Genomic DNA, 26,331 nt, shown 5'->3' with positions numbered 1-26,331 from the left:
TCCCTAGGAGAGAAAAAAAAAATAGAGAGAGAGAGAGAGAGAGAGAGAGAGAGAGAGAGAGAGAGAGAGAGAGAGAGAGAGAGAGAGAGAAATAGAATGGAAGTTGATAGATTGGAGAGGATAAGAATAGAAGGGAGTGGACTTGGAGCAAGATGACGTAGAACAAGCAGGTAATATCCTAACACTTTTCTCCTTCAGTTTCTTGAAGCTTCAAATTAATTATAGTACATGGATGTACTATTTCGAGATTTATGTGGTGTGTATGGGTATATAGTTTCAAATTATTCTTACATTACATTACTTTACATCAATTCTACATTAAGACACATTGGGTGTAGAACCATGTATATGGAACCCACATGCATGGCTCCCACACTCTATGTGTATTGGTGTAAAATTGATATAGGGTAATTTGACGTAGAAAAATCATTTCCCTATAGGTAATGGGTTTGTGTGTTGGGTTAGAGCTAGAGGCAAACGCATTAACCAAAGAAAAATGAAACTAAAAACTTACAAGCTAAAATATATTCAATAACTATACCAAAAACTTGAAAACAAAGACAGCTATTAAGTAAAATATAGCATCATTAACTTAAAGAAAACTAAATCCACAACTTAATATGCTTCATAAAAAGAAAAGAGCAGAAAAGATGGAAGGAATGTACTCCCTAGATGTCAGTGGGGACAATGATGATGAGGAGAGTTGTGTTCAAGGTGCGGTGTGATTGGTCAACGAAGTCCATGACGCTTCATCTTCTCGTGAACCTTGTACGTGATTCAAAGTGAGAGAGAGAGAGAGAGAGAGAAAGGAGAGAGAGCAGCAGTAGGAGAGAACAAATTTGGAGACTGGAGAGACCAAAAGAGGACGGGGGATGCGGAAATAGAATGTTCATGGTGGTTGAAGTGTGTTTATTAAGGTATTGACGATATCGTATTGGTAACTATCTATCAGCACTTGAAAAACTTTTTAGGGAGCTAAACATGGAGTCCAATGTGCCTTTTATTAGTGACTAGTCAAGTTGATCTCTTTTCTATCTTTTTTTTTTTTTTTTTGCAGTGCCTAAGCAAAATGGACATGTGTTCCTATTTAATTATTGGTATTATTTCATATTAACGACATTATGATATGAGCTTAAGATGTGTTGTTCAAATATTAAGAGAAATTTGGCTTTTTATAAGCTATATCTATGTTCTTACGATGGTTTCTTCTTCTGATGCGTTGAACTACTGTGTTCACTGGCGCCCCAGCTACCCGACGCCATCCGCCTTTCCTTCGTCAATTGTCCATGTGCCGGCATGTGAATCTCTTCCTCTGGTGCGTGGATCTCACGTGCTAGAGAGATCCGCCCTCTGTTGCAATTTTTCGGGTGTTTTTTTTTTTTTAATCTTATTTGGATTATTGTCTTATTTTAGAGGAGACTTTTGTATTTGAATTTGTGTTGGTGCTTTTTTTTCTTCTTTAGTTTCAGTTTCCGACTTTTTCAATACTTATACCACTTCAGCCTCCTTCGAGTGGTTGCTGATCCCAAATGGGATTATAAATAAGTTTATCTTATTCTGTAGCTTTTTAGCTTATGAAACCGTTTTGTGCGGCCCCTTAAAATGACCGAATCATTTATTTGTCCTATTTCATACTTTTTATATATATTTTAGCTTTTTCTTTTATAGGATCAGCCATTTCTTCTTCTTTTAGAATCAGAATTGATAAGGATCCCCATGTAACATTTTCCTTAAATTAATTAGAAAAAAAAAATAATAAAAAATACTAGGATAAATTATAAATTATTTAAAAAAAATATAAGTAAATAAAATATTTAATTGAATAAAACAAAACCGATGACCAAGTCAACAACGCCATAGATCAGCCAAAGAAGGGGCCGGACGCAGATCAATCAAAACCAATAGCAAGATAACGCAGATGACGACCATTTAATCCATGTAATAGAACTCTTTTTTAAGCTAATGAAAAATAATCAGTGTAATTATTTAATTTATACAATTAACTAGTGAGCTAAAAGTAGGAAACACTTTTATAAAAAAAGTAAATATCATTTAGTAAAAATGACGTAAAAAATGAGTCATTATTATTATTATTATTATTATTTTTCACAAATACTAATTTAAAAACTAATTTCGAGAGCCACATCATTAAATTGTCAACAATGGTGGTTCACACTTCACATCATCATCATAATGACATGACAGCTGTGCTTCTCAAAAAAATAAGGGATAATTGCACCATTGATCCCTGTGTTATACCATAATTATTTTTTACTCCCTATGGTTTAAAAAGTTCATGGGAGGTCCTTGTGATATGCAATAATTACAAATTGATCCCTGACGTCAAATTCTATTAAAATTTTTAACAGATTTCGTCAAATGCCATGTCAGCGCCACGTGTCGTCATCTTATTGGTAGCATATGGCGCTGACATGTCCAATCTTAATAAAATAATATAAATTTATTAAAAAATAAATAAAAATACTTATTTTTTTATAAAAAAATTCAAAAAAAAAAAAGCTGAAGGGGTGGCCTAATCTATTAGGGGTGGCCCGATGGCCACCCCCGGCCACTGGGGTGGCCGCGCGCCACCCCAGGAGGCCTCTGGGGGTGGCGCGGGGCCACCCCCAATGGCCTTGGGGGTGGCCGTGCGCCACCCCCGGCCACTGGGGTGGCCGCGCGCCACCCCAGGCGGCCTCTGGGGGTGGCGCGCGGCCACCCCTTTCCCCATTTTTGTTTTTTCTTTTTTTTTTTTGTTTTTTTTTTGAATTTTTATTTTTTTTAAAAAAATAAGTATTTTTATTTATTTTTTAATAAATTTATATTATTTTATTAAGATTGGACATGTCAGCGCCACGTGCCACCAATAAGATGACGACACGTGGCGCTGACGTGGCATTTGACGGAATCTGTTAAAAATTTTAACAGAATTTGACGCCAGGGATTGACTTGTAATTATTGCATATCACAAGGACCTCCCATGAACTTTTTAAACCATAGGGAGTGAAAAATAATTATGGTATACCACAGGGACCAACGGTGCAATTATCCCAAAAAATAATAACTTTGATATGCTTTACTTTAGATTATAATATAAATATGCATTTATAATATAAATATGCAAGACCAATGCGTAGTTATATTCTAAATAAGCAGTAGTTTTCAATTCTAAGTTTCTAACCAATTGAATTCAAAGCTCGTAATAGAGAAGCAAAGCGTGACAGAGTCATGGACAAGGCTCCGAAGATGCGTCAACATCCGTGGTTCGCGGAAGTTTAACAATTCCGTTTCTTGACTGAGTTCATAGACTTTAGAAATCAATGACGGTCGGAAAGAGGATGAAGACTGAGTCCTTTGCGAATTTGATGTTAAAACCAATTGGTAAGAAGGGAAATGAAAAGTGGAGATAGGAGAAAGTTACAGAGAGATATCATTATCTTGTTATGGATTTCATCACTCTGTTTCTTGTTGTCTCTGTATTCTTCACTGCTTCAGCTCAACAAATGGAGTCTAATGTGAGCCGAGGCTCTTCTCTAACACCCACCACAAACTCAACGTGGTTGTCACATTCTGGTCTCTATGCCTTTGGATTTTACAAGCAAGGCGATGACTACTCTGTTGGGATTTTTATTGCCGGAATTCCTGAGAAGACCGTTGTCTGGACTGCAAACCGTGATGACCCACCTGTCTCCAGCAATGTTACCTTGCGTTTCGCAAGCGATGGCAGGCTTGTCCTTCAATTGGCACAAGAGCAGGTTGCCGTCGTAGCTGATTCTTCTGGGTCTGCTTCGGCTTCCATGCTTAACTCGGGTAATTTTGTCATCTACAATTCCGACCGAAAAATAATATGGCAGAGTTTTGAGCACCCGACTGATACAATTCTACCCAGTCAACGTCTCTTTGCAGGTAAAGAGCTGTTTTCTAGTATTTCAGACACCGACCACTCAACGGGTATCTTCCGCCTGAAGATGCAAAATGATGGAAACCTTGTTCAGTACCCAGTGGATACTCCAGACACAGGAACATATGCTTACTTTGCTACTAGTGCAGGTGGCTTTGGAGATAACGTGACGCTAAACATGGATGCGGATGGCTATCTCTACTTGCTAAACGCTACTAGTTTCAACATTGGGAATCTAACGAAAGGGGGATATCCTACAGCAGAAACTATTTACCTCGCGAGAATAGATGCTGATGGGATATTCCGGCTATACTCATATAATCTGAAACAGAACGGAAAATGGTCAATTATATGGTCATCTTCATCTGATGAGTGTGATCCTAAGGGTCTTTGCGGATTAAATGGTTTTTGTGTTCCAAACGATCTAAAGGCTGACTGTGTATGTCTTCCGGGATTCGAAATGGTACAACAGGGGAACTGGACTGCTGGCTGCGAGAGGAATTTCACTGCAGAAAGTTGCAAAAGCAAAAATAGAGATATTACATACAACATGCAAGAAGTGCCTAACACCATATGGGAAGATGTTTCATATTCTGCCTTGACAGTGCCATTCAAAGATTCTTGCAAACAAGCCTGTTTGGAGGACTGTAACTGTGAAGCTGCGCTATTCAAAGACAGGACGTGCCGAAAACAAAGGCTTCCATTGAGATATGGGAGAAGGCAACTGACTGATTCAAACATTGCTTTCATCAAGGTAAGTACGTCTACACCGTCTGCACCCACTACTCAAAATGAAAATATGCCGAAAGAAAACAAGAAAAAGGTTCAAGTGTACATCCTAATTGTTAGTGCTTTAATTGGTGCTTTTGGATGCATGATGTTGGTAATTTCCGGAATTGTGCTTTACAAAAACCATTTCCGATATAGAAAACTCTCTTGTAATGGAACTGTTGAACTCGGTGACGATTTTGCTCTACGATCGTTCACTTATTCAGAACTTGAAAAAGTGACGGATGGTTTCAGGGAAGAGGTTGGTAGAGGAGCATTCGGGGCAGTTTTTAAAGGGGCGATGCTAAATTGCCAGAAGGTCGTAGCTGTAAAAAGACTAGAGAAAGTGTTGGCTGAAGGGGAAAGAGAGTTTCAAACAGAGATGAAAGTTATTGGGAGAACGCATCACAGAAACCTAGTCCGTCTGCTCGGGTATTGCCATGACGGAATTCATAGGCTTTTGGTATACGAGTACATGAGCAACGGGTCACTTGCAGATATACTCTTCACACCAGAAAAACAGCCTTGTTGGGATGAAAGAATGGGAATTGCTCGAAACGTGGCAAGGGGGATTCTTTATCTCCACGAAGAGTGTGAGCAACAGATCATTCATTGTGACATAAAGCCTCAGAACATTCTCATGGATGAGTCCCGTTGTGCAAAAATTTGTGACTTTGGATTGGCAAAGCTGCTCAAGCAAGACCAAACCAATACCTTTACCGGCATTAGAGGGACAAAGGGGTATGTTGCACCAGAGTGGCATCGGAAACTGCCCATCACAGTGAAAGCAGATGTTTACAGCTACGGCATTTTGCTCTTGGAGATCATATGTCGTCGAAAGAGTGTAGACTGGAGTCTACCCGAGGAAGAAGCAGTTCTTGAAGAATGGGTGTACCATTGTTTTGAAGTTGGTGACCTAACTAAATTAGTTGGGAATGAAGAGGCTGATAAGAAACAAGTAGATAGAATGGTTAAACTAGGACTTTGGTGCATTCAAGATGAACCGTCACTCCGGCCGTCAATGAAGAAGGTTTTGCTTATGTTGGAAGGGACTGTTGATATTCCAATTCCCCCGAGCCCTAACTCTTTCCTAAGTGCGATATAGGCTCTCAAGTGATTGAGCCTCATAATTTGTGTAACAAAAAAAGTTGTCAAGTTCTTGTATGCTTCATTTTTAGTTTTATTTTTTATTTTTTTTAATATGTAAGCTTTATATTCATATGATGCATGTACACGTCTCCTGGATGCTCTATTTTTTTGGTTGTATGTTCTCTGAAAATAAAGTTGGATAAGTGGTTTTGGCTACATACCAAAACTGTATATATATGCTCAGCTTATCATTTATAAAAATTCACAATTGTATTGTTTGAGTTACAATATAAACGTAAAACTATATAATCAGTGATAAGGAAAGTAATTGCTATACAATTCAAAATCTATAAACTAAAACAGTGTAAAGATAATAAACCTAGTCCATTATCCAATATATGTTAGAGAATTTGAATGAATGTTATCTTGGGCCGGTGCTGATAACTTTGGAAAGCAAGCAAATAAACTTGAGGACAAGTTCAACTTCTGTGACAGACTTGGTGGTAGACTTGGAGAAGAGTTCAACCTTTGTGAATTGCTAACAGAAACTTTTATCTTCTTGAACTTTTGTTTGATTACTTGACAGTGTGGCACTCGGCTTGTCTGCATCTTCTGCAATAACTGAAGCTCTGTCGTCTGCAACTGAATCCTCTACATTCGATACTATAAAAGCCCCCCTCAAGGTGATGGGGGAAGAACTACCATCAACTTCAACTTTTAAAACAGAAATCTAGCAGCAGATAAACCTTAGGTAAATACATCTGCCACCTTATCTTTAGTAGAGATGAATTTGACTATTATATCTCGATTAGGAACCTTTTCGCAAACAAAGTGGTAGTCAACCTCCATGTAATTGGTTCCAGAATGAAACACAGGGTTAAAAGCCAAAGCTAGAGCACTAATATTTTCACACAAAAGGAAATGAGCAACAGGAAGAGGAATAACAAATTTCTTTAAACAACATCCTAAGCCAAAAAAGCTCCACAGTAGTAACAATAAAAGATCTATACTCAGCCTCAGTGCTAGATCTTGAGATAACAATGTGTTTCTTTGCACTCCTGGATACTAGGCAATCACCTAAAAACATAGCAAATCAAGTGGTACATCTGCAATTATTAGAGCATCTTGCCGAATCTGAATCACAGAGGCATTAGGTTGAAGATTGCCTTTAGTGTAGTAGAGCCCATGATCGATGGAACCTTTAAAGCACCCCAACACTCTCTTTGCAGCTGCCATTGTATAGATGGAGAATGCATGTACTAATAAAGTCGATTGACTGAGCGTCGTGTAAAGGTCTAAAATTAGTTTTGTCACGAAACTCAGAATGAAATTTCTAACCAAGTAAGGGTACTGTTTTGGAGGGCTCCCATGACGTGTCTGTAGGCAGTAGGATCCAGCAACAACTCGCCATAAAGTTTAGATAACTTGGACCAAGATGGGCATGGAAACTTGGTAGGTTTTGCACCATCCATGTCTCTTCTGCCAATCAAATAAGATTTATATTTCATTTGACACAAATGGAGACCACTGTTGCTGCGAGTGACTTGAATTCCAAAAAAAAATTTTAACGAACCTAAGTCCTTCACAGGGAATTCATGTCGCAGCTGTATGACAAGTGAATTAAATAACAAATGAATTAGTACCTGTGATGATTATATCATGCACGTAAACATGCTTGTAAATGTGAATCTTGCCACAAGTGTAAATAAATAGAGATGTGTCCATTATGGATGCCGTAAACCCAATATCAAGTAGAAAATTGGACAGCCTAGTGAACCAAGCTCTTTGAATTTGTTTTAAGCCATAAGTGGCTTTGTGCAATTTACACACAAAATCTGGTTTTTCCTTATCAATGAATCCTTGAGGTTGCTACATATAAACCTTTTCAATCAAATTGCCGTGTAAGAAGGCATTAATGCCATTCAGCTGTCGAATTTCCCAATCAAGATGTACTGCCATAACTAGAATAATTTGGATGGTTGAAGTTTTGAACACAAAACTAAAGGTCTCAGTGTAATCCACTCCACATCGTTGAACAAATCCTTTAGCAAACAATCTAGCTTTAAAAATCTCTCCATAAATCCATTTGCTTTCTTTTTCACCTTATAAACCCATTTATTTCGAATGGTGTTGTGTCGGAGTGGTCTATGACACAAAGTCCAAGAACCATTTGACATGAAAGCATCAAATTCGAGTCCCAAAGCTTCTCTTCATCTTGGGTCAATGGCAGCCTTGCTATAAGATGAAGGTTCAACTTTAGAAAGGGCAATATGAAGTCTAATGAGAGGGTGTTTTGTAACACCCCTTCAAAATCATAGATTAAAATGTGAAATCGCGTGTAATGTTGATACATTCGATAGAGATAAGGGTAACTAAAGGGGAATGATTGGGATAATGATTATGGATGCATTTATTGATTTTTTAATATAAGACGATACTCACCAGGCTTAGAATGGTTGCCACAACATCCATAATCATCTTCAAAAGAGCTTTCTTTAATGGGTTCATATGCGCAATTTTGAGACCTGTAGCAAAAGTTGTGTATATTTTACTAAATATTGTGCAGTGCTGTCTAGAACCAACAATCAAACAGTCCGAAGCATTGTTCGATTAATATGGAGAACCATTTGAACGTTGGGAAACACCAATTGATTGATGGGACCTGGGACACAGAAATATCACTTCTTGAGCTATAAAATGTTGTTTTGGGCTAAGATTCCATTATGTGTGCCCCCATACTTACAACCCAACATCCCTAAGAGAATAAAAAAAAAAAAAGAAAAAAAAAAGAGAGAGAATGGAAGTTGATAGACTGGAGAGGATCAGATAAGAATAGAAAGGATTAGGCTTGGAGCAAGAGGGCCTAGAACAAGCTTCAAGGTAAAATCCTAATACTTTTCTCTTTAAGTTTCTTGAAATTTCAAATTATTTATAGTACATAGATGTACTACTTTGAGATTTATGTGGTGTGTGTGGGTATATAGCTAATGGGTTTGTGTGTTGGGTTAAAATTAGAGGCAGACACATTAACCAAAGAAAAATGAAACTAAAAACTTACAGGCTAAAATGTATTCAATAACTATACCAAAAACTTGAAAACAAAGGCAACTATTAAGTAAAATATAGCATCATTAACTTAAAGAAAACTAAATCCACAACTTAATATGTTTCATGAAACGAAATGAGCAAAAAAGATGGAAGGAACGTACTCCCCAGATGTCAGTGGGGACAATGATGATGAGGAGAGTTGTATTAAAGGTGCGGTGTGATTGGACAACGAAGTCCGTGAAGCTTCATTTCCTTGTGAACCTTGAACGTGATTCCAAGAGAGAGAGAGAGAGAGAAGAGAGACTAGTAGGAGAGAGAAGAAATTTGGAAGGAAAGACCAAAAGAGGACGAGGGTTGCGGAAATAGAGCCTGTTTGGTAATTTGATTTGGAAATAGGTTTTCTGTTTCCAAAACAGAAAATGTGTTTAAACAAGGACACACGGTTTGTTGTTTTTAAAACAAAAACAATGAAAACAAAAACTCATCGAAACACGTTTTTAAGAAGCAATTCTAACCTGTTTCTTAAAACTATTCTCATTTCAAGTCTCAAAACACGCGCACAAAAAGTTTGAAAATGGTTCTCATTTTAAGTGCACAGTAGCAAGGCCACCATTCGAGCCATGGTACAACATTTTTGTAAGGATTTTATGGACTTTCAAGTTTCATCTCCATCTTCGCCCTTCCTTCAACCAACCGTAAATTAGCCTCCATCTTCAAGTCTTCAACCAAATCACAGAAGCCTTTGCTCCATCTTCAAGCAGCCTTTACTCCATCTTCACTCAGCCTTTACTCCTCCATCTTTCTCTTCACGTCACCCTCAACCAACCTATTCAATTCCTGCATCTACTCCATAACCCATCGCACAACTGGATTCCAGCATCATCATGAGCAGGTCTACGTTTTATGCATCATCAGGGCTGCCACATCTGTAATTTCGATTTGGTGAGTGATTTTCCTTTTCCTAGCTTTAACCTAGGTCTACATTCTGTCACTGTGTAGTAGTCAAGCTCCAATGATTTTTGATTTCCTACTATTTTGCAATTCTTTCCAATGATTTTGAGTCGTTTTATTGTGCATTTGTCTATTATTGGGGTATGATTGAAGTGGGTTTCGGATTATACTGTTGGGTTGGGGTTAGTATGAGCTGTTCTAGCTCTGCTTGGTTGATGAGAAAATGTGGAAAAGAGAAATAAAATTAGACTTGTGTGTGGTGAATTCGACCATGAAGGTCTCACTCTCTGTTTAGCTCATTTCCTATGTGCTGAAATATAATTTGGCATAAATCTAGTTTAGGATTCTTTTTCAATGCTCACTGATTGTTTGGTGTATGTCCAGTATGATTTTGAAGATCTTCCAAGGAGAATTCGAAAGCTGCAAAGACAAAGCCCAAGTCTGATTAGGATATGTGTGAAAAGAGAGACATAGAGGTGGATACTAGAAAGAAAGCAAACTCTGCTCTCAAGGAGGTTGCTGTTGATAAAGAACTATTGTAGGTATTCCTTACCCGTTAGGGTTCATTTTGTTGTTATTCATGTTTTTTTTTTTTTGGTATGTAATGTTATGATTAGTAGGGTAAGGAGTTTATGTTGTGTTTCAGGTCGAAGATATGAGGTTGATCATCCACAACTTGGGGAAGTTTCATTCTCACAGGGATGTCAAGGTGAGAATCTGTAATTCAATTACTGTTTAATCACCACTTGGTTTTTTTGTTTTTTTAGTGTGCTATGTATTCCTTTTTTTTTTTCTTTTTTTTTTTTTCTCTTTATTATTTCGATATTTTGCTCTTAATGGTCTGGTAGCTAATGTCTGGCATTTGAGATTGGAAAGGTCTTCGGATTTTCTTCAATTTTCTTGAAAATAAATTTCAATGTATGTCATTGCTTTATTATGGTATGGTCCTGAAAGGGGATGGATTCTTCTCTTATACTTGGGTTTTGGTTTTTGCAATTAGAGTGTTATAGTGTTTGTTTCTAATGTATGCCAAAATGCAAAAAGCACATTCTTTTGTACTGTTTTTTTTTTTTCGATGATAATGAGAAAGATGCGCAATTTGCCAAATGGGCAGCATTTTTGAATGATTTAAAGTCTTAAAGCCAGCTGCTTTTGAATTCTCCATTGTTAACCATATTGATACAACTGTTTTCGTTGAAGATCACACCACTGAAACACAACACCTTGAAGATCCTCCTATAGCATCTCATCACGCATATCACTCAATCATGCGTGACATCAAAGGCAACTCCTCAAGACAGTATCTTGGAGATCCTTTTGCAGCATCCTCTCACGCATATCACTCAATCATGTGTGGAATCAAAGGCAACTCATCAAAACAAATATGGCTCAAATAAGCAAGTCCACACTTGTCATAGTCATTCACAGAATATAGTCGTAGCCCGCACAAAATGGCAATCCATAACTTATAAGGAAAGATTGGCAGACATCTTCTCATGTAGGAGCAATAGTATCATGTTTGATATTAATTCTGATTTGTTGTAAAGATCTTTCTATAAGTATCTCCATGTACAAACAATATATAATACAGTGAACATCATTTTATAATTAACAAGGAAAATTTTCTCCCATTTCAAAGTCTTTTATAGTATCAAAGCCTTTCTAGGCACAGGCCTAAACAATTCTCGCATCCTTAACCTTAGGTTGTGGCCTTTTTTCTCCACTCACTCATAACAATTTATCTATATTCTTCATGCAAGAAAGTGACAAGTTTGGTTACTAAAAAGGACCTCTTGTTGGCCACTCGAATAGAGCATACATCATGAATAGTTTTTCACAAAAAGAGTGTGAAAGAGTTTTGCTTTGAACACCTTAATAATCACAATGTTATTCAAGTCTAATGACATAAATTTAACAAAATTTCATTTGGAAATCACCCAATAAATGGAAAAAACAAAAAATATATAGAAACGCCAAATAGTTTTCTATTTTCTTCTTAAGTGAAAACAGTTTTGAAAATAATTGTCCAAATGCTTTAGGTACTGTTTTCTGTTTTCAAAAATTGTTTTCGAAAATAGCCTGCCAAACACTTTTTTAATGAAAAAAAAAAAAAGAAAATGTTTGCCAAGCGAGCTCAGAACGTTCGTGATGGTTGAAGTGTGTTTATTAGGGTATTGACAAAACAATGTCGTATTGGTCTTCTTCTTTTTTCAAGTGACAACGCAAAATGGACACGTGTCCCTATTTAAGTATTGGGGACATTTCAGATGAACGGATTTTGTCAGTTTTTTCTAAGGATAGGAACCAATTTGTTTTTTATGCTTAAAATTCGAGGCTGCTACATATAGACCCCTTTTCAATCAAATTGTCGTGTAAGAAGGCATTTGACACATTGTGACGACCCGTTTTTTTTTTTTTTTTTTTTTTTTTATACAAAACGTAAAACGAGTCATCGCAGTGGCACGACTACGTGTCGCTCAGCCAACATATGGCGCATGCCCCATAACATGTACCCGATAATCAGAGTATGACATATATCTATCTATGCAGCGGAAAACATAAATCTGAATAGCGGAAATTACAACTTATACATCTATCACAAATTAATTACAACAAAGAGCCATTTAACATCTATCTGTATGAGTCTTATTAACACTATAACAATAATGGCTTAACAAAGAATAAGTGACGCAAACGTCACAAGCCATACCAAACTTATAAAATAGTGGACAACCCGTGGTCCGACAATTACAACTGTCGCGGCGAGCTTCAGTCATAATATCCCAAGCACACTGCTACCGACCCATCGACTATACCGAAGTACCTGCAGCCAAAGAAACATCATCTACACGGTTGTGGTGGTATCCACATCCGCATAGGTGAAAGAATGAGTTCACCGCCTTAGTATACCTCATACTAAGACCTCAGTAGTATAAGACTAATTGAGTTTTCACAAAGAACCAACCCTTATTTATTTTTAGTCGTGCGAGCACTATATTAGCCACAATTTACCAACAGCTAATGCAGCAAACACCGACTATTTAGAAAACATTTAAAACATACTATATAGCTGTGAACATATGTAGAAGTTCCAGACATCTCTCCTTGGAAGTTTCTACATATAGACCCATCTATAATAATACTTTTCACCGGTCGCTTGGACATATGTGCACACGATCACTCCATCACAGATATCACGTATACACATAGGTCTTAAGCAAAGAACATGGCATCTTACTTTTCCGTACTATGATAACATCCTTCAACAAAACACTCGCAACACCATCTCTAATCGTATTCCAGCTTCGTGCCTTGACGTCAGTAGATCATGAGAGCACTAGAGTTAAACTCAATCATGCTAACACGTCTTTCCTGAATAACAAGAACAGTCAACCTTCTTACTCATAGACATGCCATTACTCGCACCTGGGTAGTCATGTATCCATGTACTTTCAAGTTCAATGTATGATATTAACACATGTGACCATCCGATAAAAATATACATAAGATCTTTTTCATGAAGACTCTTATGCATACTAATACGTCTAGCAAAACTACTCATAACATAAAAACAACTCTCACAAAACAATGCTATAATGCTATGCATGAACTGGGGCTGATACTGTTATGCTGCTGATACTGATACTGCTGATACTGATACTGTTATGCTGCTGATACTGATACTGCTGATACTGTTATGCTGCTGATATACTGATACTGCTGGTATGTATGCTCTATACTACATGCTCAATGTTCCGTGCTTGACCAGTATATATTTCACTACTGTGTCACGCTGAAATCATGCATTTGTTAAATCACATCCTCTCAAAACTAAACAAATCCAGCATTTTACCCAACACTTTGAAATCATTCAAAACTTAGTTTCTTTATCAAATCTACGCAATTTCAACATGACATGTTCTCAAACAATTTGCATAATTTAAATCTCAACCGCAGAACTTAACACTTTAAATCTAGTCAATACTTTTCACTCGTACACTATCTCTTTAACATCATTGATATAGTTTAAACATAATCGAAACTAAACAAATCATCTCAAAGCATATACATTTCATCATATGGTTGGTTCGGATTCATAAACAATATATATATTTTTATCAATCCAATACATATAAAAATATATATTTTTCTCAGTGAGTGGAATACCCACCTTGGCTGCATTGCACTCCAACTCGAACACTCCTTGGACTCTAGTCACTTGGACTCTACATTGGAGAACCACTTAAAGTCTCCAATCCGAACATGATCCTGCAAACATTGGTAGCATTAGACTATGCTATTGAATCACATACTCTATGACATCCTAACTACCCGCGTGCTCACATGTCACATCACTCGCTTCTAAAGCTAGCTAGGTATCCTAAACTACTTATTAGGCTAATCATTGGTTATAGGTTCTTATTATATCTCTCCTTAATCCTTAAAACGCGTTTACTATTTTATTTGTCTTCTTATTATATTTACAGCATATTGTCATTATTGTTAATCTTTTTATAGCTTATTGCTTATTTACTAACTTATCATTATTTACCGAATTCATATTCATGTATATGACATACGTATATATATATATATATATATATATATATATATATATATATATATATATATAATGCTTAACAAGCTTAGACCCAATCTAAAGATACACTTAAACACTTGGTGTACGTAGATAGGTAAATTTGGGTATCAAGTTACCTTATTATCATTTTTAACTACAAGCCTTATAGTTATTTATCCATTTAAGCTAAGTGCATTCGGTCCATATATATATATATAATGCTTATCAAGCTGAGCATAACCTCATAAAGTACTTATGTATTTTATATTGAATAAGTACATTAATCACCTAATTACATCGCCACTAGGCTTTGGAACCTATTCATGTATTTCTATAATGTCACTATTTTATGTTTGTTGTCTTAAGGCTATTTGGACAATTTACCATTTTCAAGCATTCTCATTTAAGCATTACACTTAACACTTAATCCTTACTAATCATTAGTCATCTATGCAACTCTTATTCTTTCATTACATAAACACTTGAGTGCTTAAACTATAGAGCATAATCTTATTTAACATGTTAACTTAATAACCCTTATTGCAATTTATGTGAATCTATTTATTTGATTTTAACCCTCATCTCATTCGGCCTTACCAATATCATGTAATCCAATTTTAACTTCTATCCGTAATTAGTCCTATAACAAAGACCTATATACACTAACTTCAACATTAAAACTTCAACTCTTCTTTAACAATCAACTTAACCAATCTAAATAAATTCAACCATTAAACATCAACAACTCATTCATCCAAATCATCAACCCAAAACTAGATTTGGATTTCACCAAACAAAACACCCCTCTAAACTACCATCAAAACCACCCATTAACACAACCAATACACACTGCCAAAACACACACAATACTCCATAAATCCACTTACATACGTTCAACCATCCTCTTCAAAATCACAGCCCAAAACCCATAATTGAAACACTAAAATACAGCAACCCATAATCAACAACTAGAGATAAATCAATACCCTATGAAAATAAAATGACCCATTCGGCCAATCAAGGACCCGGGGTTTCCACAACTCCAAAATTTACACAAACCTGAAATACCCAATCAAACCCATAAGATTATTCATCAATCACAATCAAACAACCCACATCAATGCAAATCCAAAACCAACTCCAAGGTTACCCATTCAATAATCTTAACATAGTCCACTAAAAATTAATCTCCCATAATTCAAATCAACAAATCTACAAAAAACTATAAAAATAAAACCGTTCAACATGCCCATAAATCAAACCCATAAATTCACCATAAACCCTAGATTTTCATCTAAATAGTTCCCAACCAAAACCCAATGCTCGGGAAGCTCCTAGTAACTCCAAACCACACAAAATCTAGAGAAAACGCTAAATTAAACTCATTTATATAAGATTTATAAAAATCTCCAGAAATGCGAGTTTAGCGATTTACCTCAAAACGTTCGGTCAAAATGTAGATCGAGCTTCTAGGATTACGTTACCGAAGTCGGATCTAAAATTGAACCGTTGGATCTTTGTATATTGTAGTTTTCCTCTAAAAATATAAAAGAGGAAAAATGGAGAGGAAGCTCTCTGTGGTTCATAAAAACAGAACGAAGAGGCACTGGCCTCTTATTGAAGTGGCCGACTGCCACTTAATAAAAAAAATGGCCAGGTGGCCATGAGTGATGATGAGTGAAGGGCATAGCCCTTCACTTAATTATTTGAACGTAGGGCGCAGGTCTGCGCCCCATTTTTCATATATATATATATATATATTACTTTATTTTATCTAGTTACCTTTTCATTTACTTCTTGTCTTTTAGTTTTGACTTTTCCTCACCTAATTTTACAATTGTCTCATGTTTCTCACATTGGCCGACAACTCACTTGGCTTTGTTTTGTTCTATTTTATCATATTCTCTTTTCCTTCTAATTAATCTTTTATTTAGTTTCTTATTATTTCATTTATCTTTTCTAGTATTTCTACTTTCTATATTTCTATTTCTTATTCCATTTTATTCACCTATATTCTTTTCTGTTCTTTTATTTAGACTTTAAAAATATTAATTACATTTTCTTTTCTTGGCTACTATTTACAAATCCATAAGATAAAAATAAAACACTTTACCACACTAAGTGGGCTTACATTAATTTACTTCCTAATAAACTCATTAAATAATTTCTTGGATATTACATCCTCCCTTCCTTATAAAAATTTCGTCCTCGAAATTTGCATACAACTCTTTTGATCTCACATGCTTACATGAAGCTACCCTAATAGTCCTCAAAGTTAATTAGCATCAAGCATTCTATCTTTAACATTGAAGTTATTACTAATCTTTACTCTTGGCTAACCCATACTTCATTCATTTGAACTTTACATCATCCTCTACAATCATCAATCACTTAAACTCATATTACTTTACTAGCATCACTTGTCTCTTCATGTATTTATTTTCATCACAAGTCCAAGTCATTTCACTAAGTCTCCCCTCCTTAGGTCCAAGCTCATTATCCAAATTATGACTTAAGGTGAATCATTCTCATTCCTCTATACCACATACTACAACTCACCCTTAGCGCCTCAAACTCTTAGTCATTGTGGCAAACTATTCACAAAACCTTAGCCATGAAACTAATTCTTTAAGCAACCTCAACAATAATTTTTGATCGCATTTAGAGAGTAACTTCCTTTAATTTGTATAGCTTAGTTGTTTCACACAAATTTCCTCTGTCGTTTACCTTATCCACTCCTAAAATCATATTGGAATAACTCTAATTGTCCTCAACTGCGACCTTTACGACATCAAAGATCTAGTGTGGGCTTACTAAGTACCGCCAATATTCACAAATCTACTTATCCTCATGTGATATTATAATCTATTTCTCGTTTAATCATAGGTACTACCATCCTCAAATAAGTAAACCATTAAGATTTTTTTTACACTTAACCTAACATCACTATGCTTCAACTTGCTACTTACTCATTAATTATGGCTTATCCTCAACATATTATCGATCTGATCTTTTAACTCCTTACTATTGCACTGCCATCAATACCTTCAAAACATAAATTTTCTCTAAATATTGGTTTCACCACAAAAGATATGCTATGACACCATGATCTCATCAAAGATAAACTAGCAATTAACTCTTTTCTAATACTTGGACCTAATTCAAACAATATTCTCTAACACATACTGTGACGACCCGTTTTTTTTTTATAAAAACATACAAACGGATCTTCACAGTGGCACGACTACATGTCGCTCAGCCAACATATGGCACATGCCCCATAACATGTACCTGATAATCAGAGTTAAATCTAACGGTGGAATATAATAATCAATGTGCAGCGGAACACATATCATAAGCGGAAATACATCTAATACATAACAATTAATTACAACAAGAGCCATTAACAAGACTATCTATTTAAGGCTTATAAAACATATTACACCAATTACATACTAAATATAGGCTCAACAAATACATGTGTCACGTGGTACACGAGCCATAAATAAAATACCCAAAATGCGGACTACCCATGAGTCCGTGACTTATGACTGTCGCGATATGCTCCAATCATAGCATCCCATACACTAGGTGGACGAGTCAATAACTATATCCGCAAAACCTGCAACCAAAGCATAAACGTCTGCACGGTTGCGGGGGTTGCCGCATCCGTACAGGTGGAATTATGAGCCCACCGTCTTAGCATACATAAATATACTAAGACCTCAGAGGTATACTATTCACTGAGTTTTCGCAAAGAACCAACTTTTCTTTTCTACTCATGCGTACACTATAACAACCACCAATTTTATAAACTTTTGTTTGAAAACCCCCATAGCTGATATAGCAAACACTGACTATTAAAAGCATTTAAAGCATACTACGCAGCTGAGCTTATACGTAGAAGTTTCATTATTGAAAACAACTACATATATCATCACCTACTATATTACTTTTGTTGTAGTGAGATTTAGAAAACAATGGCATTTAAATCATGCAGCCATCCGATAGAAATATACATAAGCTCTTTTCCATTAAAACTCTTATGCATATTAATACGTCTAGCAAAACTACTCATAACATAAAAACATCACTCATCAAAACCATGCTATGAATGATTATGCAATGCACATCATGGAAATTAATCCAAGCATCATGGGTTACCCCAAGCATCATGGAAATAAATCCAAGCATCATGGAAATAAATCCAAGCATCATGGGTTACCCCAAGCATCATGGGAATTACTCCAAGCATTGTTTCCCGTGAGTTGTGAACCTCACTTCGATGCACGTTTAGCGTTCATATGCATATGCATCATGCTTCAAAACAATATACACAATATACATTTTATTTTACGAATCATGCCTTTAACACATGCTTTCTTTACAAAACATAATCAATTCAACATGTCATTTCTTTAACAATTTGCATAACTTAAATCTTTATACTCACTCTAAACTCACCAATCATATTCATAGTTCAAAACATCATCAATATTTCAATATACTACAAAGTACTCAAATCATCCAAAACAATTCATAATCAACATACAGTTGGTTCAGATTTGTAAAACAATATATATTTTGCAATTCATCATTTATGAAAATAATACTTCTCAGTGAGTAGAATACTCACCTTGGCTGCCCGGATTTAAGTACTAGGTCTCCTAGACACCACCTTGCAATGCGTCACTGTGAAAATACACATTGCACATTATTTGACCTTTCTAATATTAGACCGACATTTAGCTCTTAAATTGCTCAAGAGCTAACAATTGGAAAACCTATAATATTTCTAAGGTTCCCAAATATTTACCCATAGTCCTAAACACCAGCTAAACTCAGTTAACACTAACCCAAAGTATTCACTAAGGGTTAGATATTAAAATCACCATTTAATTATTTACCTATAACATTAATTGCTAACCCGTAATTAATTCCACTAACCCATACATTATTTTCACTAACACTTTTATAATAATATTAGCCCTAAAATCATATTCACTAATCCCTAGATTATTTCTCACAAACATTTTCTTAATATCATTAACTCTAATATTATGTTCATAAATATTTTTACATCAATTACTAACATATTAATATAATTTAACTACATACATTTTAATCACTTAAAACTCCCAAATTAATTTAACTCATCAAATTAGGGTTTCTAAAATTAACCCATAATTTATAAAATTCTAACTTAATCACAACAAATATTAATCTCACTAACATAAACACTAATATATTTTAAAATAACATTAATTCATAAATTAAGAATTAAATGAACTTACCCAAAAATTTACCCAAATAATACCGAGTGTTTGGAGAGTCTTTGCAAGCTCCAAATAACACAAAGCATAAAGAAAATACTATATCAAACTCATATTTTGCTAGATTTAACAAAAATTCTAAAATATGAATTTAACTATTTACCTCAAAACGATCGGTAGAAACGTAGATCCGAGTGCTAAGATCACGTTTCTGAAGACGAAACGAAGATTGGACCGTTAGATATTCGTGGATCATAGATATTATACAAAAACCCATGAAGAAATAAGAGAGGGAGAGGCGTTCTGCCTCTCCGAAAAAAAATAAAATGGAAAAGGCCGAATGGCCCTTTCACTGCCTTGTTTCTTTTTCTTCGTTTCTTTTATTGAAGGGCCACTTGGCCCTTCATTTTAAATGTGGGGCGCAGATGCCCCACACCACTTATTTATTTTTTTATTTTATTTTTTGTAACTCTTTCTTTCTTCTTTGACTTTTCTTTTCTTTCTTTTTTTTTTTTTTTTTTTTTTTCTTTTACTTTTCTTCTTTCTTTTTGTTTTTGTTTTTACCGATTCTTCTTTCTTTTTCCTTTTTTCTTTTTTTTTTTTCTTTTCTTATTTTATTTCCTAATTTCTTTTATAATTTTATTTTTATTTTATTTTCTTTTCTATTTCTTTGGACCTACAAATATTCCTTTACATTTTTTAATGACACTAAATTAATTTAAATCAATTATTTACTCAGTTTTAGTATTTTAATTACTACAAAATGTCTTGGACATTACACATACAACTATACATTGAAAGTTCATATCTGAACTATCACTTTTACTTTAATGATTATTTGTGTTAAATTATAAACCTTACACACAGAGCATGTTTGAACTACTACATTTTAAGTCAATTCTTATGTTCGAAACCGTGTTTTAAAAGCATTTGGCTTAGCCTATAAATTTTATTAAATAGTCATTCTTAACTTAACTCATTGTTTTAAAATCATTCTTTAATTCATAGTTTATTAAAATAGGATATCTTTAAATTTAGTATTTTTAGTTATCTGCTTGTTTAGCCTACTTCACATTAACATTTTATTATTCTAACTCATACCAATAGATCAAATCCCTAGAGAATGCATCTCTCGTCGTTTGAATTGCTATCTCGATTGACGATCGTCTTCTCGCTATGGTGTCGTCCTCATAGTTATAGTTAGGCAATTCCCTTAAATTGATCTCGTACAATGGTCTCGTGTTCTTCAAGATTTGAGTCTCATTTGATGCGCCCAAAGAATACGTCATCACTTCTCAAAAGACAGTAATTAGTCTACTCTAACGAGAAGCTCTCTCTTAGATCGCCTATAGCCTAACACAGCAGACTCTTCTGAAAGACTAAATGACTAGACACCTAGGCCTACCCATAATAGCGTCACCACAAAAGTGGCCACATACGTTTTGACCTAAGGGTTATTCGCTACATACACGACTCCACATACGTGGACGAGACAAATGAATGTGTCGCACTTGAATCTATTGAGACACATGCATCACTTCCGAACAAAGGAAGAGGTCATTGTCTAAGTGGCATAGCTTGTCTACACAAAACTATGCTACGTAGACAACATAAAACCTAACAGACGCATTACAAGAATCATGCAATGCACCCAAGGAACTTTATCTAAATCTTCTTATCTTTGTTGAAGCTTTTAAATTCTTAAGGCTCTTTTGTTACCCTTACACTCTAACACAAACCTAGACTTCCGCTTTTCCTAACAAACCCTAGAACAAACTGCTCTGATACCATTTTCTGTGACGACCCTTTTTTTTTTTTTTTTTTATACAAAACGTAAAACGAGTCATCGCAGTGGCACGACTACGTGTCGCTCAGCCAACATATGGCGCATGCCCCATAACATGTACCCGATAATCAGAGTATGACATATATCTATCTATGCAGCGGAAAACATAAATCTGAATAGCGGAAATTACAACTTAGATATCTATCACAAATTAATTACAACAAAGAGCCATTTAACATCTATCTGTATGAGTCTTATTAACACTATAACAATAATGGCTTAACAAAGAATAAGTGACGCAAACGTCACAAGCCATACCAAACTTATAAAATAGTGGACAACCCGTGGTCCGACAAATACAACTGTCGCGGCGAGCTTCAGTCATAATATCCCAAGCACACTGCTACCGACCCATCGACTATACCGAAGTACCTGCAGCCAAAGAAACATCATCTACACGGTTGTGGTGGTATCCACATCCGCATAGGTGAAAGAATGAGTTCACCGCCTTAGTATACCTCATACTAAGACCTCAGTAGTATAAGACTAACTGAGTTTTCACAAAGAACCAACCCTTATTTATTTTTAGTCGTGCGAGCACTATATTAGCCACAATTTACCAACAGCTAATGCAGCAAACACCGACTATTTAGAAAACATTTAAAATATACTATATAGCTGTGAACATATGTAGAAGTTCCAGACATCCCTCCTTGGAAGTTTCTACATATAGACCCATCTATAATAATACTTTTCACCGGTCGCTTGGACATATGTGCACACGATCACTCCATCACAGATATCACGTATACACATAGGTCTTAAGCAAAGAACATGGCATCTTACTTTTCCGTACTAGGATAACATCCTTCAACAAAACACTCGCAACACCATCTCTAATCGTATTCCAGCTTCGTGCCTTGACGTCAGTAGATCATGAGAGCACTAGAGTTAAACTCAATCATGCTAACACGTCTTTCCTGAATAACAAGTACAGTCAACCTTCTTACTCATAGACATGCCATTAATCGCACCTGGGTAGTCATGTATCCATGTACTTTCAAGTTCAATGTATGATATTAACACATGTGACCATCCGATAAAAATATACATAAGATCTTTTTCATGAAGACTCTTATGCATACTAATACGTCTAGCAAAACTACTCATAACATAAAAACAACTCTCACAAAACAATGCTATAATGCTATGCATGAACTGGGGCTGATACTGTTATGCTGCTGATACTGATACTGCTGATACTGATACTGTTATGCTACTGATACTGATACTGCTGATACTGTTATGCTGCTGATATACTGATACTGCTGGTATGTATGCTCTATACTACATGCTCAATGTTCCGTGCTTGACCAGTATATATTTCACTACTGTGTCACGCTGAAATCATGCATTTGTTAAATCACATCCTCTCAAAACTAAACAAATCCAGCATTTTACCCAACACTTTGAAATCATTCAAAACTTAGTTTCTTTATCAAATCTACGCAATTTCAACATGACATGTTCTCAAACAATTTGCATAATTTAAATCTCAACCGCAGAACTTAACACTTTAAATCTAGTCAATACTTTTCACTCGTACACTATCTCTTTAACATCATTGATATAGTTTAAACGTAATCGAAACTAAACAAATCATCTCAAAGCATATACATTTCATCATATGGTTGGTTCGGATTCATAAACAATATATATATTTTTATCAATCCAATACATATAAAAATATATATTTTTCTCAGTGAGTGGAATACCCACCTTGGCTGCATTGCACTCCAACTCGAACACTCCTTGGACTCTAGTCACTTGGACTCTACATTGGAGAACCACTTAAAGTCTCCAATCCGAACATGATCCTGCAAACATTGGTAGCATTAGACTATGCTATTGAATCACATACTCTATGACATCCTAACTACCCGCGTGCTCACATGTCACATCACTCGCTTCTAAAGCTAGCTAGGTATCCTAAACTACTTATTAGGCTAATCATTGGTTATAGGTTCTTATTATATCTCACCTTAATCCTTAAAACGCGTTTACTATTTTATTTGTCTTCTTATTATATTTACAGCATATTGTCATTATTGTTAATCTTTTTATAGCTTATTGCTTATTTACTAACTTATCATTATTTACCGAATTCATATTCATGTATATGACATACATATATATACATATATATATATATATATATATATATATATATATATATATATATATATATATATATAATGCTTAACAAGCTTAGACCCAATCTAAAGATACACTTAAACACTTGGTGTACGTAGATAGGTAAATTTGGGTATCAAGTTACCTTATTATCATTTTTAACTACAAGCCTTATAGTTATTTATCCATTTAAGCTAAGTGCATTCGGTCCATATATATATATATAATGCTTATCAAGCTGAGCATAACCTCATAAAGCACTTATGTAATTTATATTGAATAAGTACATTAATCACCTAATTACATCGCCACTAGGCTTTGGAACCTATTCATGTATTTCTATAATGTCACTATTTTATGTTTGTTGTCTTAAGGCTATTTGGACAATTTACCATTTTCAAGCATTCTCATTTAAGCATTACACTTAACACTTAATCCTTACTAATCATTAGTCATCTATGCAACTCTTATTCTTTCATTACATAAACACTTGAGTGCTTAAACTATAGAGCATAATCTTATTTAACATGTTAACTTAATAACCCTTATTGCAATTTATGTGAATCTATTTATTTGATTTTAACCCTCATCTCATTCGGCCTTACCAATATCATGTAATCCAATTTTAACTTCTATCCGTAATTAGTCCTATAACAAAGACCTATATACACTAACTTCAACATTAAAACTTCAACTCTTCTTTAACAATCAACTTAACCAATCTAAATAAATTCAACCATTAAACATCAACAACTCATTCATCCAAATCATCAACCCAAAACTAGATTTGGATTTCACCAAACAAAACACCCCTCTAAACTACCATCAAAACCACCCATTAACACAACCAATACACACTGCCAAAACACACACAATACTCCATAAATCCACTTACATACGTTCAACCATCCTCTTCAAAATCACAGCCCAAAACCCATAATTGAAACACTAAAATACAGCAACCCATAATCAACAACTAGAGATAAATCAATACCCTATGAAAATAAAATGACCCATTCGGCCAATCAAGGACCCGGGGTTTCCACAACTCCAAAATTTACACAAACCTGAAATACCCAATCAAACCCATAAGATTATTCATCAATCACAATCAAACAACCCACATCAATGCAAATCCAAAACCAACTCCAAGGTTACCCATTCAATAATCTTAACATAGTCCACTAAAAATTAATCTCCCATAATTCAAATCAACAAATCTACAAAAAACTATAAAAATAAAACCGTTCAACATGCCCATAAATCAAACCCATAAATTCACCATAAACCCTAGATTTTCATCTAAATAGTTCCCAACCAAAACCCAATGCTCGGGAAGCTCCTAGTAACTCCAAACCACACAAAATCTAGAGAAAACGCTAAATTAAACTCATTTATATAAGATTTATAAAAATCTCCAGAAATGCGAGTTTAGCGATTTACCTCAAAACGTTCGGTCAAAATGTAGATCGAGCTTCTAGGATTACGTTACCGAAGTCGGATCTAAAATTGAACCGTTGGATCTTTGTATATTGTAGTTTTCCTCTAAAAATATAAAAGAGGAAAAATGGAGAGGAAGCTCTCTGTGGTTCATAAAAACAGAACGAAGAGGCACTGGCCTCTTATTGAAGTGGCCGACTGCCACTTAATAAAAAAAATGGCCAGGTGGCCATGAGTGATGATGAGTGAAGGGCATAGCCCTTCACTTAATTATTTGAACGTAGGGCGCAGGTCTGCGCCCCATTTTTCATATATATATATATATATATTACTTTATTTTATCTAGTTACCTTTTCATTTACTTCTTGTCTTTTAGTTTTGACTTTTCCTCACCTAATTTTACAATTTTCTCATGTTTCTCACATTGGCCGACAACTCACTTGGCTTTGTTTTGTTCTATTTTATCATATTCTCTTTTCCTTCTAATTAATCTTTTATTTAGTTTCTTATTATTTCATTTATCTTTTCTAGCATTTCTACTTTCTATATTTCTATTTCTTATTCCATTTTGTTCACCTATATTCTTTTCTGTTCTTTTATTTAGACTTTAAAAATATTAATTACATTTTCTTTTCTTGGCTACTATTTACAAATTCATAAGATAAAAATAAAACACTTTACCACACTAAGTGGGCTTACATTAATTTACTTCCTAATAAACTCATTAAATAATTTCTTGGATATTACACACATCCAGCTGTTGAATTTCCCAATCAAGATGTACTGCCATAGCTAGAATAATTTGAATGGTTGAAGTTTTGAACACGAAACTAAAGGACTCAGTGCAATCCACTCCACATCATTGATCAAATCCTTTAGCAACCAATCTAGTTTTAAAAATCTCTCCACAAATCCATTTGCTTTCTTTTTCACTTTATAAATCCATTTATTTCGAATGATGTTGTGTTGGAGTGGTCTATGACACAAAGTCCAAGTATCATTTGACATGAAAGCATCAAATTCGAGTCACACAACTTCTTTTCATCTTCGGTCAATGGCAACCTTGCTATAAGATGAAGGTTCAGCTTTAGAGAGAGCAATATGAAGTCTGATCAGAGGGTGTTTTGTAACACCCCACTTCAAAATTATAGATTAAAATGTGAAATCGGGTGTATGTTGATAAATTCGATAGAGATAGGGGTAACTAAAGGGGAATGCTTAGGATAATGATTATAGAAGCATTTATTGATTTTTTAATATAAGACGATACTCACCAAGCTTGGAATGGTTGCCACCACATCCA

At 35.0% G+C, this 26,331-nt stretch overlaps 1 protein-coding gene and 3 long non-coding RNA genes across 5 annotated transcripts; 1 reads left to right on the top strand and 3 right to left on the bottom strand.

Moving 5' to 3' along the window:
• Positions 1 to 3,396: 3,396 nt before the first annotated feature.
• Positions 3,397 to 5,974, top strand: LOC133856636 (G-type lectin S-receptor-like serine/threonine-protein kinase LECRK3). The gene has a single exon (XM_062291697.1). The coding sequence runs from the start codon at positions 3,444 to 3,446 to the stop codon at positions 5,772 to 5,774; it is 2,331 nt and encodes a 776-aa protein (XP_062147681.1). The 5' UTR covers positions 3,397 to 3,443; the 3' UTR covers positions 5,775 to 5,974.
• A 6,368-nt stretch (positions 5,975 to 12,342) lies between these two features.
• On the bottom strand, positions 12,343 to 15,930 carry LOC133857557 (uncharacterized). Its single transcript, XR_009898342.1, has 3 exons — positions 15,772 to 15,930; positions 13,929 to 14,026; positions 12,343 to 12,602 (listed from the first exon to the last, which is right to left on the bottom strand). It is a non-coding gene; the product is annotated as an uncharacterized LOC133857557 (long non-coding RNA).
• Positions 15,931 to 17,660: 1,730 nt separating this feature from the next.
• LOC133857558 (uncharacterized) lies at positions 17,661 to 19,980 on the bottom strand. Of its 2 annotated transcripts, XR_009898344.1 has the most exons (4): positions 19,773 to 19,980; positions 19,631 to 19,678; positions 18,973 to 19,028; positions 17,661 to 17,979 (listed from the first exon to the last, which is right to left on the bottom strand). It is a non-coding gene; the product is annotated as an uncharacterized LOC133857558 (long non-coding RNA). The 2 variants fall into 2 exon arrangements; XR_009898343.1 differs by lacking the exon at positions 19,631 to 19,678 and having other exon boundaries at positions 19,773 to 19,975.
• Positions 19,981 to 21,598: 1,618 nt separating this feature from the next.
• On the bottom strand, positions 21,599 to 25,190 carry LOC133856599 (uncharacterized). Its single transcript, XR_009898225.1, has 3 exons — positions 25,032 to 25,190; positions 23,175 to 23,272; positions 21,599 to 21,848 (listed from the first exon to the last, which is right to left on the bottom strand). It is a non-coding gene; the product is annotated as an uncharacterized LOC133856599 (long non-coding RNA).
• Positions 25,191 to 26,331: the final 1,141 nt, after the last annotated feature.

This window comes from Alnus glutinosa, chromosome 14, assembly GCF_958979055.1.
Source record: "Alnus glutinosa chromosome 14, dhAlnGlut1.1, whole genome shotgun sequence".
Lineage (NCBI taxonomy): Eukaryota > Viridiplantae > Streptophyta > Magnoliopsida > Fagales > Betulaceae > Alnus > Alnus glutinosa.
The sequence above is the reverse complement of the archived record's forward strand: the minus strand, read 5'-3'. Positions and strand labels throughout refer to the sequence as shown.

What these genes read in the sequence shown, in the direction of transcription:
- LOC133856636 (XM_062291697.1), top strand. Translation starts at nt 3,444, where the DNA reads ATGGATTTCATCACTCTGTTTCTTGTTGTCTCTGTATTCTTCACTGCT.